This window comes from Lethenteron reissneri, chromosome 55 (assembly GCF_015708825.2).
Source record: "Lethenteron reissneri isolate LAM-NWPU_2019-01 chromosome 55, ASM1570882v1, whole genome shotgun sequence".
Taxonomy (NCBI): Eukaryota; Metazoa; Chordata; class Hyperoartia; order Petromyzontiformes; family Petromyzontidae; genus Lethenteron; species Lethenteron reissneri.
This window is the reverse complement of record NC_083833.1, coordinates 9,303,517-9,320,567: the sequence shown is the minus strand read 5'-3', so window position 1 is coordinate 9,320,567 and position 17,051 is coordinate 9,303,517. Positions and strand designations below refer to the sequence as shown.

At 39.9% G+C, this 17,051-nt stretch overlaps 1 protein-coding gene across 2 annotated transcripts in view; it reads left to right on the top strand.

Moving 5' to 3' along the window:
* LOC133356790 (lysozyme C-1/C-2-like) overlaps window positions 1-17,051 on the top strand; it is a 62,471-nt gene that overhangs the window by 31,756 nt on the left and 13,664 nt on the right. For both annotated transcript variants that reach the window (XM_061574476.1, XM_061574474.1), the window contains exon 2: window positions 1,146-1,301. In XM_061574476.1, coding sequence (XP_061430460.1) covers window positions 1,146-1,301 — 156 coding nt within the window. The remainder of the gene's footprint in view (window positions 1-1,145; window positions 1,302-17,051) is intronic.

The following is a 17,051-nucleotide window of genomic DNA, read 5'->3' as shown; positions in this document are numbered from 1 at the left end:
TCGTGTCCGCGAGCACAAGTCAGATTTGAAACACGGCAGAACTGATTCGTCGGCCGTTGCCGATCATTGCTACAACTCGGTGGGCTCTCATGAAATTGTCTTTTCCGAGACCAAGGTTCTCTGCAAACCTCATGGCTACCATCAAAGGTTTGTACACGAAGCCATACAAATATACAAACACAGACATAATTTCAACCGTGATGATGGTTACAAACTGAGTAATCATTGGAAAGATGTGATTAACCATGCAAAAAAGATGTAACTACACTTAGTTGGCCAATCTTATTTGACAGACTATTACAGGTTTACCATGTTTAGTGGTTGTCTCCTTGTCACAGGTTGAGTCACAAACCGTACCTCTCCATAACAAAGGCTCACCCTCTTAAGCCTCACCTTACCATATGAATAAAAAGTGTGCTTTACTTGGCCCTTTACCCCCCCCCCCCCTCTCCAACCATTATATAAACGGAGTGGTAGCTCCTGCAATCTCTCATTTACTTGATACAGCTGTCGTGGCTGTGACGGTTCCACCTGAAGACGGAAGCTTGTGTTGCCTCCGAAACGTCGTGATTTTTATTTTATTTTACTTTTGTTAATTTTAATGTTTTACCTACGTGACTTTACCGAAAAAACCTAAGAATATGAATCCACATATACAGGCGTCACCCAGCCACTCACCCACTCACTCGCTCACCCACCCACCCACTCGCTCACCACGGTGAGTTAGAGAGATACTCTCACACAGGACAGCGGGTTTCTCCCACCCGCTGTTAGCTCACTCCTGGGGAGGATGTTGTGGTTCACTCGCTGGTGGTGGTGAGCGGTGGTGGTGAGCGATGGTGGTGAGCGATGGTGCGACGATTAACACTACGCTGCGCTACGAATCCGGCGACCCGAGTTCGATTCCCGCTCGCGGCCAACACCACCGGTGGTTATCTGAACTGGTCCTGGGCCTCCCCTAGGTAAACTCAACTTCAAATGAGTACCTGGCGTGGTGTGTAAACATCGCCACTGCGGAGACAAAGGCGGCCGGGGGTGGTGCAGGCCACCCACCCCCTCGTGTGTCACGGTGCCGGCCTTCGCAGGCGCTGCTGATCGCTAAAGGCTATGCGTGGCGGGGGGTGATGTTTGTGTTTGGTGCCCAGGGGTGTGTTTGGTTCAGGCCGAGAGCAGCTACAACACGAGGGCCACGTACCACAACTACAACGGCTCCACTGACTACGGCATCTTCCAGATCAACAGCAACTGGTGGTGCGACAACGGCAGCAAGGGGCACAACGCGTGCCAAGTCAAGTGCTCCGGTGACGTCCTCCTGCAGTCGTCATCATCGCCATTGTCTCATTACCGTCATCATAATTGTTATCGCCATTGTCTTCATTACCGTCATCATAATCGTCATTGCCATTGTCTTCATTACAGTCATCATAATTGTTATCGCCATTGTCTTCATTACCGTCATCATAATCGTCATTGCCATTGTCTTCATTACAGTCATCATAATTGTTATCGCCATTGTCTTCATTACCGTCATCATAATCGTCATCGCCATTGTCTTTATTACCGTCATCATAATCGTCATCGCCATTGTCTTCATTACCGTCATCCTAATCGTCATCGCCATTGTCTTCATTACCGTCATCATAATTGTTATCGCCATTGTCTTCATTACCGTCATCATAATCGTCATTGCCATTGTCTTCATTACCGTTATCATAATCGTCATCGCCATTGTCTTCATTACCGTCATCATAATCGTCATCGCCATTGTCTTCATTACCGTCATCATAATCGTCATCATTGCCATTGTCTTCATTACCGTCATCATAATCGTCATCGCCATTGTCTTCATTACCGTCATCATAATTGTCATCGCCATTGTCTTCATTACCATGATCATAATCGTCATCATTGCCATTGTCTTCATTACCGTCATCATAATCGTCATCATTGCCATTGTCTTCATTACCCTCATCATTATTGTTATCATCGCCATTGCCTTCATTACCGTCATCATAATCGTCATCATTGCCTTTGTCTTCATAACCGTCATCATAATCGTCATCATTGCCATTGTCTTCATTACCGTCATCATAATCGTCATCATTGCCATTGTCTTCATTACCGTCATCATAATCGTCATCGCCATTGTCTTCATTACTGTCATCATAATCGTCATCGCTATTGTCTTCATTACCCTCATCATAATCGTCATCGCTATTGTCTTCATTACCGTCATCATAATCGTCATCGCCATTGTCTTTATTACCTTCATCGTAATCGTCATCGCTATTGTCTTCATTACCCTCATCATAATCGTCATCGATATTGTCTTCATTACCGTCATCATAATCGTCATCGCCATTGTCTTCATTACCGTCATCATAATCGTCATCGCCATTGTCTTCATTACCGTCATCATAATCGTCATCATTGCCATTGTCTTCATTGCCGTCATCATAATCGTCATCATTGCCATTGTCTTCATTACCGTCATCATAATCGTCATCATTGCCATTGTCTTCATTACCGTCATCATAATCGTCATCATTGCCATTGTCTTCATTACCGTCATCATAATCGTCATCGCCATTGTCTTCATTACTGTCATCATGATCGTCATCGCTATTGTCTTCATTACCCTCATCATAATCGTCATCGCTATTGTCTTCATTACCGTCATCATAATCGTCATCGCCATTGTCTTTATTACCTTCATCATAATCGTCATCGCTATTGTCTTCATTACCCTCATCATAATCGTCATCGCTATTGTCTTCATTACCATCATCATAATCGTCATCGCCATTGTCTTCATTGCCGTCATCATAATGGTCATCATTGCCATTGTCTTCATTACCGTCATGAAAATCGTCATCGCCATTGTCTTCATTACCGTCATAATAATCGTCATCGCCATTGTCTTCATTACCGTTATCATAATCGTCATCGCCATTGTCTTCATTACCGTCATCATAATCGTCATCATTGCCATTGTCTTCATTACCCTCGTCATAATCGTCATCGCCATTGTCTTCATTACCGTTATCATAATCGTCATCGCCATTGTCTTCATTACCGTCATCATAATCGTCATCATTGCCATTGTCTTCATTACCCTCATCATAATCGTCATCGCCATTGTCTTCATTACCGTCATCATAATCGTCATCGCCATTGTCTTCATTACCGTCATCATAATCGTCATCATTGCCATTGTCTTCATTACCGTTATCATAATCGTCATCGCCATTGTCTTCATTACCGTCATCATAATCGTCATCGCCATTGTCTTCATTACCGTCATCATAATCGTCATCGCCATTGTCTTCATTACCGTCATCATAATCGTCATCGCAATTGTCTTCATTACAGTCATCATAATCGTCATCGCCATTGTCTTCATTACCATCATCATAATCGTCATCATTGGCATTGTTTTCATTGCCGTCATCATAATCGTCATCATTGCCATTGTCTTCATTACCGTCATCATAATCGTCATCATTGCCATTGTCTTCATTACTGTCATCATAATCGTCATCATTGCCATTGTCTTCATTACCCTCATCATTATTGTTATCATCGCCATTGTCTTCATTACCGTCATCATGAACGTCATCGCCATTGTCTTCATGACCGTCATCATAATCGTCATCGCCATTGTCTTCATTACCGTTATCATAATCGTCATCGCCATTGTCTTCATTACCGTCATCATAATCATCATCATTGCCATTGTCTTCATTACCCTCATCATAATCGTCATCGCCATGTCTTCATTACCGTTATCATAATTGTCATCGCCATTGTCTTCATTACCGTCATCATAATCGTCATCATTGCCATTGTCTTCATTGCCGTCATCATAATCGTCATCATTGCCATTGTCTTCATTACCGTCATCATAATCGTCATCATTGCCATTGTCTTCATTACCGTCATCATAATCGTCATCATTGCCATTGTCTTCATTACCGTCATCATAATCGTCATCATTGCCATTGTCTTCATTATCGTCATCATAATCGTCATCGGCATTGTCTTCATTACTGTCATCATAATCGTCATCGCTATTGTCTTCATTACCCTCATCATAATCGTCATCGCTATTGTCTTCATTACAGTCATCATAATCGTCATCGCCATTGTCTTCATTACCGTCATCATAATCGTCATCGCCATTGTCTTTATTACCTTCATCATAATCGTCATCGCTATTGTCTTCATTACCCTCATCATAATCGTCATCGCTATTGTCTTCATTACCGTCATCATAATCGTCATCGCCATTGTCTTCATTACCGTCATCATAATCGTCATCGCCATTGTCTTCATTACCGTCATCATAATCGTCATCATTGCCATTGTCTTCATTGCCGTCATCATAATCGTCATCATTGCCATTGTCTTCATTACCGTCATCATAATCGTCATCATTGCCATTGTCTTCATTACCGTCATCATAATCGTCATCATTGCCATTGTCTTCATTACCATCATCATAATCGTCATCGCCATGGTCTTCATTACTGTCATCATAATCGTCATCGCTATTGTCTTCATTACCGTCATCATGATCGTCATCGCCATTGTCTTTATTACCTTCATCATAATCGTCATCGCTATTGTCTTCATTACCATCATCATAATCGTCATCGCCATTGTCTTCATTACCGTCATCATAATCGTCATCGCCATTGTCTTCATTACCGTCATCATAATCGTCATCATTGCCATTGTCTTCATTGCCGTCATCATAATCGTCATCATTGCCATTGTCTTCATTACCGTCATCATAATCGTCATCGCCATTGTCTTCATTACCGTCATCATAATCGTCATCATTGCCATTGTCTTCATTACCCCCGTCATAATCGTCATCGCCATTGTCTTCATTACCATTATCATAATCGTCATCGCCATTGTCTTCATTACCGTCATCATAATCGTCATCATTGCCATTGTCTTCATTACCCTCATCATAATCGTCATCGCCATTGTCTTCATTACCGTTATCATAATCGTCATCATTGCCATTGTCTTCATTACCGTCATCATAATCGTCATCATGGCAATTGTCTTCATTACCATCATTATAATCGTCATCATTGCCATTGTCTTAATTACCGTGATCACAATCGTCATCATTGCCATTGTCTTCATTACCGTCATCATAATCGTCATCATTGCCATTGTCTTCATTACTGTCATCATAATCGTCATCGCTATTGTCTTCATTACCCTCATCATAATCGTCATCGCTATTGTCTTCATTAACGTCATCATAATCGTCATCGCCATTGTCTTTATTACCTTCATCATAATCGTCATCGCTATTGTCTTCATTACCCTCATCATAATCATCATCGCTATTGTCTTCATTACCGTCATCATAATCGTCATCGCCATTGTCTTCATTACCGTCATCATAATTGTCATCACCATTGTCTTCATTACCGTCATCATAATCGTCATCATTGCCATTGTCTTCATTACCGTCATGAAAATTGTCATCGCCATTGTCTTCATTACCGTCATCATAATCGTCATCGCCATTGTCTTCATTGCCGTCATCATAATCGTCATCATTGCCATTGTCTTCATTACCGACATGAAAATCGTCATCGCCATTGTCTTCATTACCGTCATCATAATCGTCATCGCCATTGTCTTCATTACCGTTATCATAATCGTCATCGCCATTGTCTTCATTGCCGTCATCATAATCGTCATCATTGCCATTGTCTTCATTACCCTCGTCATAATCGTCATCATTGCCATTGTCTTCATTACCGTCATCATAATCGTCATCGCCATTGTCTTCATTACCGTTATCATAATCGTCATCGCCATTGTCTTCATTACCGTCATCATAATCGTCATCATTGCCATTGTCTTCATTACCCCCGTCATAATCGTCATCGCCATTGTCTTCATTACCATTATCATAATCGTCATCGCCATTGTCTTCATTACCGTCATCATAATCGTCATCATTGCCATTGTCTTCATTACCCTCATCATAATCGTCATCGCCATTGTCTTCATTACCGTTATCATAATCGTCATCATTGCCATTGTCTTCATTACCGTCATCATAATCGTCATCATGGCAATTGTCTTCATTACCATCATTATAATCGTCATCATTGCCATTGTCTTAATTACCGTGATCACAATCGTCATCATTGCCATTGTCTTCATTACCGTCATCATAATCGTCATCATTGCCATTGTCTTCATTACTGTCATCATAATCGTCATCGCTATTGTCTTCATTACCCTCATCATAATCGTCATCGCTATTGTCTTCATTAACGTCATCATAATCGTCATCGCCATTGTCTTTATTACCTTCATCATAATCGTCATCGCTATTGTCTTCATTACCCTCATCATAATCATCATCGCTATTGTCTTCATTACCGTCATCATAATCGTCATCGCCATTGTCTTCATTACCGTCATCATAATTGTCATCACCATTGTCTTCATTACCGTCATCATAATCGTCATCATTGCCATTGTCTTCATTACCGTCATGAAAATCGTCATCGCCATTGTCTTCATTACCGTCATCATAATCGTCATCGCCATTGTCTTCATTGCCGTCATCATAATCGTCATCATTGCCATTGTCTTCATTACCGACATGAAAATCGTCATCGCCATTGTCTTCATTACCGTCATCATAATCGTCATCGCCATTGTCTTCATTACCGTTATCATAATCGTCATCGCCATTGTCTTCATTGCCGTCATCATAATCGTCATCATTGCCATTGTCTTCATTACCCTCGTCATAATCGTCATTGCCATTGTCTTCATTACCGTTATCATAATCATCGTCGCCATTGTCTTCATTACCGTCATCATAATCGTCATCATTGCCATTGTCTTCATTACCCTCATCATAATCGTCATCGCCATTGTCTTCATTACCGTTATCATAATGGTCATCATTGCCATTGTCTTCATTACCGTCATCATAATCGTCATCATTGCAATTGTCTTCATTACCGTCATCATAATCGTCATCATTGCCATTGTCTTAATTACCGTGATCATAATCGTCATCATTGCCATTGTCTTCATTACCGTCATCATAATCGTCATCATCGCCATTGTCTTCATTACCGTCATCATAATCGTCATCATTGCCATTGTCTTCATTACCCTCATCATAATCGTCATCGCCATTGTCTTCATTACCGTTATCATAATCGTCATCATTGCCATTGTCTTCATTACCGTCATCATAATCGTCATCATGGCAATTGTCTTCATTACCATCATTATAATCGTCATCATTGCCATTGTCTTAATTACCGTGATCACAATCGTCATCATTGCCATTGTCTTCATTACCGTCATCATAATCGTCATCATTGCCATTGTCTTCATTACTGTCATCATAATCGTCATCGCTATTGTCTTCATTACCCTCATCATAATCGTCATCGCTATTGTCTTCATTAACGTCATCATAATCGTCATCGCCATTGTCTTTATTACCTTCATCATAATCGTCATCGCTATTGTCTTCATTACCCTCATCATAATCATCATCGCTATTGTCTTCATTACCGTCATCATAATCGTCATCGCCATTGTCTTCATTACCGTCATCATAATTGTCATCACCATTGTCTTCATTACCGTCATCATAATCGTCATCATTGCCATTGTCTTCATTACCGTCATGAAAATCGTCATCGCCATTGTCTTCATTACCGTCATCATAATCGTCATCGCCATTGTCTTCATTGCCGTCATCATAATCGTCATCATTGCCATTGTCTTCATTACCGACATGAAAATCGTCATCGCCATTGTCTTCATTACCGTCATCATAATCGTCATCGCCATTGTCTTCATTACCGTTATCATAATCGTCATCGCCATTGTCTTCATTGCCGTCATCATAATCGTCATCATTGCCATTGTCTTCATTACCCTCGTCATAATCGTCATCGCCATTGTCTTCATTACCGTTATCATAATCATCGTCGCCATTGTCTTCATTACCGTCATCATAATCGTCATCATTGCCATTGTCTTCATTACCCTCATCATAATCGTCATCGCCATTGTCTTCATTACCGTTATCATAATGGTCATCATTGCCATTGTCTTCATTACCGTCATCATAATCGTCATCATTGCAATTGTCTTCATTACCGTCATCATAATCGTCATCATTGCCATTGTCTTAATTACCGTGATCATAATCGTCATCATTGCCATTGTCTTCATTACCGTCATCATAATCGTCATCATCGCCATTGTCTTCATTACCGTCATCATAATCGTCATCGCCATTGTCTTCATTACCCTCATCATAATCGTCATCGCCATTGTCTTCATTACCGTCATCATAATCGTCATCGCCATTGTTTTTATTACCGTTAATTATAATCGTCATCATTGCCATTGTCTTCATTACCGTCATCATAATCGTCTTCATTGGCATTGTCTTCATTACCGTCATCATAATCGTCATCGCCATTGTCTTCATTACCCTCATCATAATCGTCATCGCCATTGTCTTCATTACCGTCATCATAATCGTCATCGCCATTGTCTTCATTACCGTCATCATAATCGTCATTGCCATTGTCTTCATTACCGTCATCATAATCGTCATCGCCATTGTCTTCATTACCGTCATCATAATCGTTATCATCGCCATTGTCTTCATTACCGTCATCATAATCGTCATCATTGCCATTGTCTTCATTACCGTCATCATAATCGTCATCATTGCCATTGTCTTCATTAACGTCATCATAATCGTCATCGCCATTGTCTTCATTACCGTCATCATAATCGTCATCGCCATTGTCTTCATTACCGTCATCATAATCGTCATCGCATTGTCTTCATTACCGTCATCATAATCGTCATCGCCATTGTCTTCATTACCATTAATTATGATCGTCAACATTGCCATTGTCTTCATTACCGTCATCATAATCGTCTTCATTGCCATTGTCTTCATTACCGTCATCATAATCGTCATCATTGCCATTGTCTTCATTACCGTCATCATAATCGTCATCATTGCCATTGTCTTCATTACCGTCATCAAAATCGTTATCATCGCCATTGTCTTCATTACCGTCATGAAAATCGTCATCGCCATTGTCTTCATTACCGTCATCATAATCGTCATCGCCATTGTCTTCATTGCCGTCATCATAATCGTCATCATTGCCATTGTCTTCATTACCGACATGAAAATCGTCATCGCCATTGTCTTCATTACCGTCATCATAATCGTCATCGCCATTGTCTTCATTACCGTTATCATAATCGTCATCGCCATTGTCTTCATTGCCGTCATCATAATCGTCATCATTGCCATTGTCTTCATTACCCTCGTCATTATCGTCATCGCCATTGTCTTCATTACCGTTATCATAATCATCGTCGCCATTGTCTTCATTACCGTCATCATAATCGTCATCATTGCCATTGTCTTCATTACCCTCATCATAATCGTCATCGCCATTGTCTTCATTACCGTTATCATAATGGTCATCATTGCCATTGTCTTCATTACCGTCATCATAATCGTCATCATTGCAATTGTCTTCATTACCGTCATCATAATCGTCATCATTGCCATTGTCTTCGTTACCGTCATCATAATCGTCATCATTGCCATTGTCTTCATTACTGTCATCATAATCGTCATCATTGCCATTGTCTTCATTACCGTCATCATAATCGTCATCATCGCCGTTGTCTTCATTACCGTCATCATAATCGTCATCGCCATTGTCTTCATTACCCTCATCATAATCGTCATCGCCATTGTCTTCATTACCGTCATCATAATCGTCATCGCCATTGTTTTTATTACCGTTAATTATAATCGTCATCATTGCCATTGTCTTCATTATCGTCATCATAATCGTCTTCATTGGCATTGTCTTCATTACCGTCATCATAATCGTCATCGCCATTGTCTTCATTACCCTCATCATAATCGTCATCGCCATTGTCTTCATTACCGTCATCATAATCGTCATCGCCATTGTCTTCATTACCGTCATCATAATCGTCATTGCCATTGTCTTCATTACCGTCATCATAATCGTCATCGCCATTGTCTTCATTACCGTCATCATAATCGTCATCATTGCCATTGTCTTAATTACCGTGATCATAATCGTCATCATTGCCATTGTCTTCATTACCGTCATCATAATCGTCATCATTGCCATTGTCTTCATTAACGTCATCATAATCGTCATCGCCATTGTCTTCATTACCGTCATCATAATCGTCATCGCCATTGTCTTCATTACCGTCATCATAATCGTCATCGCATTGTCTTCATTACCGTCATCATAATCGTCATCGCCATTGTCTTCATTACCATTAATTATGATCGTCAACATTGCCATTGTCTTCATTACCGTCATCATAATCGTCTTCATTGCCATTGTCTTCATTACCTTCATCATAATCGTCATCATTGCCATTGTCTTCATTACCGTCATCATAATCGTCATCATTGCCATTGTCTTCATTACCGTCATCAAAATCGTTATCATCGCCATTGTCTTCATTACCGTCATCATAATCGTCATCGCCATTGTCTTTTTTACCGTCATTATAATCGTCATCATTGCCATTGTCTTCATTACCCTCATCATAATCTTCATCGCCATTGTCTTCATTACCCTCATCCTAATCGTCATCGCCATTGTCTTCATTACGCTCATCATAATCGTCATCATCGCCATTGTCTTTATTACCATCATCATAATCGTCATCGCCATTGTCTTCATTACAGTCATAATAATCGTCATCATCGCCATTGTCTTCATTACCATCATCATAATCGTCATCGCCATTGTCTTCATTACCGTCATCATAATCGTCATCATCGCCATTGTCTTCATTACCGTCATCATAATCGTCATCATAATCGTCATCGCCATTGTCTTCATTACCGTCATCATAATCGTCATCGCCATTGTCGTTATTACCGTCATCATAATCTTTATCATCGCCATTGTCTTCATTACCGTCATCATAATCGTCATCATCACCATTGTCTTCATTACCGTCATCATAATCGTCATCGCCATTGTCTTCATTACTGTCATCATAATCGTCATCATCGCCATTGTCTTCATTACCGTCATCATAATCGTCATCGCCATTGTCTTCATTACCGTCATCATAATCGTCATCATTGCCATTGTCTTCATTACCGTCATCATAATCGTCATCGCCATTGTCTTCATTACCGTCATCATAATCGTCATCATTGCCATTGTCTTCATTACCGTCATCATAATCGTCATCGCCATTGTCTTCATTACCGTCATCATAATCGTCATCATTGCCATTGTCTTCGTTACCGTCATCATAATCGTCATCATTGCCATTGTCTTCATTACTGTCATCATAATCGTCATCATTGCCATTGTCTTCATTACCGTTATCATAATCGTCATCGCCATTGTCTTTTTTACTGTTATCATAATCGTCATCATTGACATTGTCTTCATTACCGTCATCATAATCGTCATCGCCATTGTCTTCATTACCGTCATCATAATCGTCATCATTGCCATTGTCTTCATTACCGTCATCATAATCGTCATCGCCATTGTCTTCATTACCGTCATCAAAATCGTCATCATTGCCATTGTCTTCATTGCCGTCATCATAATCGTCATCGCCATTGTCTTCATTACTGTCATCATAATCGTCATCATTGCCATTGTCTTCATTACCTTCATCATAATCGTCATCGCCATTGTCTTCATTACCGTTATCATAATCGTCATCGCCATTGTCTTCATTACCGTCATCATAATCGTCATCGCCATTGTCTTCATTACCTTCATCATAATCGTCATCATCGCCATTGTCTTCATTACCGTTATCATAATCGTCATCGCCATTGTCTTTTTTACTGTTATCATAATCGTCATCATTGACATTGTCTTCATTACCGTCATCATAATCGTCATCGCCATTGTCTTCATTACCGTCATCATAATCGTCATCATTGCCATTGTCTTCATTACCGTCATCATAATCGTCATCGCCATTGTCTTCATTACCGTCATCAAAATCGTCATCATTGCCATTGTCTTCATTGCCGTCATCATAATCGTCATCGCCATTGTCTTCATTACTGTCATCATAATCGTCATCATTGCCATTGTCTTCATTACCTTCATCATAATCGTCATCGCCATTGTCTTCATTACCGTTATCATAATCGTCATCGCCATTGTCTTCATTACCGTCATCATAATCGTCATCGCCATTGTCTTCATTACCTTCATCATAATCGTCATCATCGCCATTGTCTTCATTACCATCATCATAATCGTCATTGCCATTGTCTTCATTGCCATCATCATCATCATCGCCATTGTCTTCATTACCTTCATCATAATCGTCATTGCCATTGTCTTCATTACCGTCATCATAATCGTCATCATCGCCATTGTCTTCATTACCGTTATCATAATCGTCATCATCGCCATTGTCTTCATTACCGTCATCATAATCGTCATCATCGCCATTGTCTTCATTACCGTCATCATAATCGTCATCATCGTCATTGTCTTCATTACCGTCATCATAATCGTCATCATTGCCATTGTCTTCATTACTGTCATCATAATCGTCATCATCGCCATTGTCTTCATTACCGTCATCATAATCGTCATCATTGCCATTGTCTTCATAACCGTCATCATAATCGTCATCACGTCATCATTGCCATTGTCTTCATTACCGTCATCATAATCGTCATCATTGCCATTGTCTTCATTACCGTCATCATAATCGTCATCATTGCCATTGTCTTCATTACCGTCATCATAATCGTCATCATTGCCATTGTCTTCATTACCGTTATCATAATCGTCATCATTGGCATTGTCTTCATTACCGTCATCATAATCGTCATCATTGGCATTGTCTTCATTACCGTCATCATAATCGTCATCATTGCCATTGTCTTCATTACTGTTATCATAATCGTCATCATTGGCATTGTCTTCATTACCGTCATCATGATCGTCACCATTGCCATTGTCTTCATTACCTTCATCATAATCGTCATTGCCATTGTCTTCATTACCGTCATCATAATCGTCATCATCGCCATTGTCTTCATTACCGTTATCATAATCGTCATCATCGCCATTGTCTTCATTACCGTCATCATAATCGTCATCATCGCCATTGTCTTCATTACCGTCATCATAATCGTCATCATCGTCATTGTCTTCATTACCGTCATCATAATCGTCATCATTGCCATTGTCTTCATTACTGTCATCATAATCGTCATCATCGCCATTGTCTTCATTACCGTCATCATAATCGTCATCATTGCCATTGTCTTCATAACCGTCATCATAATCGTCATCATTGCCATTGTCTTCATTACCGTCATCATAATCGTCATCATTGCCATTGTCTTCATTACCGTCATCATAATCGTCATCATTGCCATTGTCTTCATTACCGTCATCATAATCGTCATCATTGCCATTGTCTTCATTACCGTTATCATAATCGTCATCATTGGCATTGTCTTCATTACCGTCATCATAATCGTCATCATTGGCATTGTCTTCATTACCGTCATCATAATCGTCATCATTGCCATTGTCTTCATTACTGTTATCATAATCGTCATCATTGGCATTGTCTTCATTACCGTCATCATGATCGTCACCATTGCCATTGTCTTCATTACCGTCATCATAATCGTCATCATTGCCATTTTCTTCATTACCGTCATCATAATCGTCATCATCGCCATTGTCTTCATTACCGTCATCATAATAGTCATCATTGCCATTGTCTTCATAACCGTCATCATAATCGTCATCATTGGCATTGTCTTCATTACCGTCATCATAATCGTCATCATTGCCATTGTCTTCATTACCGTCATCATAATCGTCATCATTGCCATTGTCTTCATTACCGTAATCATAATCGTCATCGTCATTGTCTTCATTACCGTCATCATAATCGTCATCATCGCCATTGTCTTCATTACCGTCATCATAATCGTCATCATTGTCATTGTCTTCATTACCGTCATCATAATCGTCATCATTGTCATTGTCTTCATTACCGTCATCATAATCGTCATCATTGCCATTGTCTTCATTACCGTCATCATAATCGTCATCGCCATTGTCTTCATTACCGTTATCATAATGGTCATCATTGCCATTGTCTTCATTACCGTCATCATAATCGTCATCATTGCAATTGTCTTCATTACCGTCATCATAATCGTCATCATTGCCATTGTCTTCGTTACCGTCATCATAATCGTCATCATTGCCATTGTCTTCATTACTGTCATCATAATCGTCATCATTGCCATTGTCTTCATTACCGTCATCATAATCGTCATCATCGCCGTTGTCTTCATTACCGTCATCATAATCGTCATCGCCATTGTCTTCATTACCCTCATCATAATCGTCATCGCCATTGTCTTCATTACCGTCATCATAATCGTCATCGCCATTGTTTTTATTACCGTTAATTATAATCGTCATCATTGCCATTGTCTTCATTATCGTCATCATAATCGTCTTCATTGGCATTGTCTTCATTACCGTCATCATAATCGTCATCGCCATTGTCTTCATTACCCTCATCATAATCGTCATCGCCATTGTCTTCATTACCGTCATCATAATCGTCATCGCCATTGTCTTCATTACCGTCATCATAATCGTCATTGCCATTGTCTTCATTACCGTCATCATAATCGTCATCGCCATTGTCTTCATTACCGTCATCATAATCGTCATCATTGCCATTGTCTTAATTACCGTGATCATAATCGTCATCATTGCCATTGTCTTCATTACCGTCATCATAATCGTCATCATTGCCATTGTCTTCATTAACGTCATCATAATCGTCATCGCCATTGTCTTCATTACCGTCATCATAATCGTCATCGCCATTGTCTTCATTACCGTCATCATAATCGTCATCGCATTGTCTTCATTACCGTCATCATAATCGTCATCGCCATTGTCTTCATTACCATTAATTATGATCGTCAACATTGCCATTGTCTTCATTACCGTCATCATAATCGTCTTCATTGCCATTGTCTTCATTACCGTCATCATAATCGTCATCATTGCCATTGTCTTCATTACCGTCATCATAATCGTCATCATTGCCATTGTCTTCATTACCGTCATCAAAATCGTTATCATCGCCATTGTCTTCATTACCGTCATCATAATCGTCATCGCCATTGTCTTTTTTACCGTCATTATAATCGTCATCATTGCCATTGTCTTCATTACCCTCATCATAATCTTCATCGCCATTGTCTTCATTACCCTCATCCTAATCGTCATCGCCATTGTCTTCATTACGCTCATCATAATCGTCATCATCGCCATTGTCTTTATTACCATCATCATAATCGTCATCGCCATTGTCTTCATTACAGTCATAATAATCGTCATCATCGCCATTGTCTTCATTACCATCATCATAATCGTCATCGCCATTGTCTTCATTACCGTCATCATAATCGTCATCATCGCCATTGTCTTCATTACCGTCATCATAATCGTCATCATAATCGTCATCGCCATTGTCTTCATTACCGTCATCATAATCGTCATCGCCATTGTCGTTATTACCGTCATCATAATCTTTATCATCGCCATTGTCTTCATTACCGTCATCATAATCGTCATCATCACCATTGTCTTCATTACCGTCATCATAATCGTCATCGCCATTGTCTTCATTACTGTCATCATAATCGTCATCATCGCCATTGTCTTCATTACCGTCATCATAATCGTCATCGCCATTGTCTTCATTACCGTCATCATAATCGTCATCATTGCCATTGTCTTCATTACCGTCATCATAATCGTCATCGCCATTGTCTTCATTACCGTCATCATAATCGTCATCATTGCCATTGTCTTCATTACCGTCATCATAATCGTCATCGCCATTGTCTTCATTACCGTCATCATAATCGTCATCATTGCCATTGTCTTCGTTACCGTCATCATAATCGTCATCATTGCCATTGTCTTCATTACTGTCATCATAATCGTCATCATTGCCATTGTCTTCATTACCGTTATCATAATCGTCATCGCCATTGTCTTTTTTACTGTTATCATAATCGTCATCATTGACATTGTCTTCATTACCGTCATCATAATCGTCATCGCCATTGTCTTCATTACCGTCATCATAATCGTCATCATTGCCATTGTCTTCATTACCGTCATCATAATCGTCATCGCCATTGTCTTCATTACCGTCATCAAAATCGTCATCATTGCCATTGTCTTCATTGCCGTCATCATAATCGTCATCGCCATTGTCTTCATTACTGTCATCATAATCGTCATCATTGCCATTGTCTTCATTACCTTCATCATAATCGTCATCGCCATTGTCTTCATTACCGTTATCATAATCGTCATCGCCATTGTCTTCATTACCGTCATCATAATCGTCATCGCCATTGTCTTCATTACCTTCATCATAATCGTCATCATCGCCATTGTCTTCATTACCGTTATCATAATCGTCATCGCCATTGTCTTTTTTACTGTTATCATAATCGTCATCATTGACATTGTCTTCATTACCGTCATCATAATCGTCATCGCCATTGTCTTCATTACCGTCATCATAATCGTCATCATTGCCATTGTCTTCATTACCGTCATCATAATCGTCATCGCCATTGTCTTCATTACCGTCATCAAAATCGTCATCATTGCCATTGTCTTCATTGCCGTCATCATAATCGTCATCGCCATTGTCTTCATTACTGTCATCATAATCGTCATCATTGCCATTGTCTTCATTACCTTCATCATAATCGTCATCGCCATTGTCTTCATTACCGTTATCATAATCGTCATCGCCATTGTCTTCATTACCGTCATCATAATCGTCATCGCCATTGTCTTCATTACCTTCATCATAATCGTCATCATCGCCATTGTCTTCATTACCATCATCATAAT